The sequence below is a fragment of the Poecilia latipinna genome, unplaced genomic scaffold (genome assembly GCF_001443285.1).
Source record: "Poecilia latipinna isolate Pla-1442-1.1 unplaced genomic scaffold, P_latipinna-1.0 Scaffold334, whole genome shotgun sequence".
Lineage (NCBI taxonomy): Eukaryota > Metazoa > Chordata > Actinopteri > Cyprinodontiformes > Poeciliidae > Poecilia > Poecilia latipinna.
Window position 1 is genome coordinate 7,458 of NW_015112950.1, and position 2,487 is coordinate 9,944.

Consider the following 2,487-nt stretch of genomic DNA (forward strand, 5'->3'; position numbering starts at 1 on the left):
GTCCGGTGTATCCTTCACGGCCCACCACATCCCATGATTATTTTGCTATATTACACTTTAAATGACACAATGTGATTTGGTACAACGTTTTTAGGCGAGAATTTAAGTGTGTTTCTTTCTGCACTCTCTGCTTCACGTTGTCATGGTTGCTAGGCAACATGAGTTACGCTGAGGTCAGGGTGGTGAAGGCTAGACCTGTCCGAATCCACAGCGTTTCTCTTCCGGTCATTATTTATTCGGGGTCCTTCGAAGGATGCAGACCCTGAATTCGGACACAGCTTTAATCTGCATCAGCACAGGAGTTCCTCTTTGAGTTCCCTCTTTGTTACTGTGACTTCAGGACACTGGGAGAAGAAGCTGTGGCTCACAGCACATCGTTCCCAGCACAACTCAAGATGGATGAATCAAACTTCACAGGATTCAGTTCTAACAGCTCTTCCGCTGGATTACCTCAGCACTCTTGGAATCAACGCGGTCTGTTCCCTGCAGTGGTATTAACTTTCTGCTATCTACTTGGAGTTCCTGGAAACATTGCTGTGATTATATTCAAGCCTAACTGGGAGCATCTGTCCAGAACGACCCAGAGTTTAATGATGAATCTGACCATTTCTGATCTAATGTGTCTGCTTACCCTTCCACTGTGGATTTACAACTTACTCCTTGGATGGACATTCGGCCTTGTAGCCTGCAAAGTTCTATCATACATTGTGTACTTTACAGTTTATGTTAGCCAAATGACTGTGACTGCGTTGAGCATCCAGCGCTACATTGTTGTTGTGCGTGAATGGAAGTGCGATATACAAAAAGGTGTGCTGGTGTTTCTGCTTTGGCTGTCAGCTTTTACTTTGTGCATCTATGTTTTGGTGACTGAAGAACTAACGAAAGAAGGACAATGGATCCGCTGCATACCCCGATATTCTTCTGAGGCACAGTGGCTTGCTGTGCTGTGCACAGAGATCTTGTTTGGACTTGCTTCATCTTCACTTGTCACATTATCATACATATCTCTCAACAAAAAGGTTAGGAGTTCAGCCTTTTTTAACAATCCACAGACAAGCAGGCTGCTTATTAGCATTATTTTAAGCAATTTTATTATGTTTTTTCCACTTCATGTGGTCAATATGCTGGCTGTGTTAGGGATAATTCTTAAAAACAAGGAGCTCCTGAAGTTTTGTGTAGACAGTTGGAGTGTAGTCAAGTCATTTACAATGGCCAGTAGTACCGTAAATCCACTCTTGTATGCTTTTATTTCTACTAAATTCTGTCCTTGTTGCACAAAGAACTCACCCAATACGGATGAGGGCACCTGACATTGCTACAATTGCAGAACTTTGATGACGATAGTGACAAATGTCACTTTTTCCAAAAAAAACAAAAAAAAAAAAACAACCTGAAATAAGTTTGTTTCTTTTCATTTAAACTGATGTCACATCTTCTACTATTTCTATTTCATTTTTTCTGCAATTGCATGAACCAGGAAGTTGATTTTGTCCCTTTGTTTATGTAAAACTTATCAAATTACACTTTATATAACTGTATCACTACATTTGGTTTACCAATGACGTTTTTACCCATTGACCTTTGCAAGTATTTTAATTTGTTTTCCTTATACGCCACTTTTTTCTATGCTCACACTGTTTAGACTGGTATTTGAATTTCACCTGTATCTATATTTACTGCTTGTTTTCTTTCATGACTTTTTCAAAATTCTGTCTAGAAAACATGGTGAAAATTTTAAATAAATCTTATGTTGAAATTTTTCTTCCTTTCAGATAAATAATTAACAATGCATACATTCATATTGATTTGGTTTATTTATTGTCCCAATTCAAATTAAATGCTTCTTATAAAACAGTAGAAGTTCTCTTGTAGGATACAGATAGGTAAAAGGTTTGCTATCTACATAAATCCAACTAAAAGCATCAAGTTCAGAACCTTGCAGCAATATCTCATGCCTAGCATGTGTGGAAATTAAAACTCCTTTTTAATAAGAAGACATCCTCAACAGTGTCAGTGTAGTGTGAGGATAGCTCACACAGGATGCTAATGTCTGCCTTCATCTCCCATCTTGCCCCTTCCTTTCTTCTGCCCCCTCCCTGCTGTAGTATTTGATGGGCTAGGCGACATAATGAAGCCCACTGTGACCCCTCAAGCAGGTGACGTTGACACCTCCATGTGGATTAGTAACATTTGTTTGGTATATGAAGGCTGTTTGCCCATTCCTTTTGGTTTTTGTTATAATGAATGGTATGGTCCACTCTCCCCGCCTGCATGTGAGTCCGAGTTAGATGCAATAAAAGACAAGTAACACATCCAAATACCTTTTGTTGTAAGTCACTTCTTGTTTGTTTGTTGTTGTTGTTGTTGTTGTTGTTGTTTTACAAAATGATAATGTCATTTTCCAAAAAGAAAAATATATATTAATCAAGGCACAGATAATCTAAAAGTTCAGAAAGACATGATACAAAATCCCCCAAAGAAAACAAT

General features: G+C 38.6%; 1 protein-coding gene across 2 annotated transcripts in view; it reads left to right on the forward strand.

The window, feature by feature from the left end:
• The window catches only part of LOC106949258 (C-X-C chemokine receptor type 4-like), a 6,057-nt gene extending 4,693 nt beyond the window's left edge, over window positions 1–1,364 (forward strand). Inside the window, exon 2 of one of the 2 annotated variants that reach the window (XM_015035388.1) lies at window positions 341–1,364. In XM_015035388.1, coding sequence (XP_014890874.1) covers window positions 341–1,310 — 970 coding nt within the window. In that variant the 3' untranslated portion in view covers window positions 1,311–1,364. Of the gene's footprint in view, window positions 1–333 lie in introns of both variants that reach the window. The other variant, XM_015035389.1, reaches the window with a different exon arrangement.
• Window positions 1,365–2,487: the final 1,123 nt, after the last annotated feature.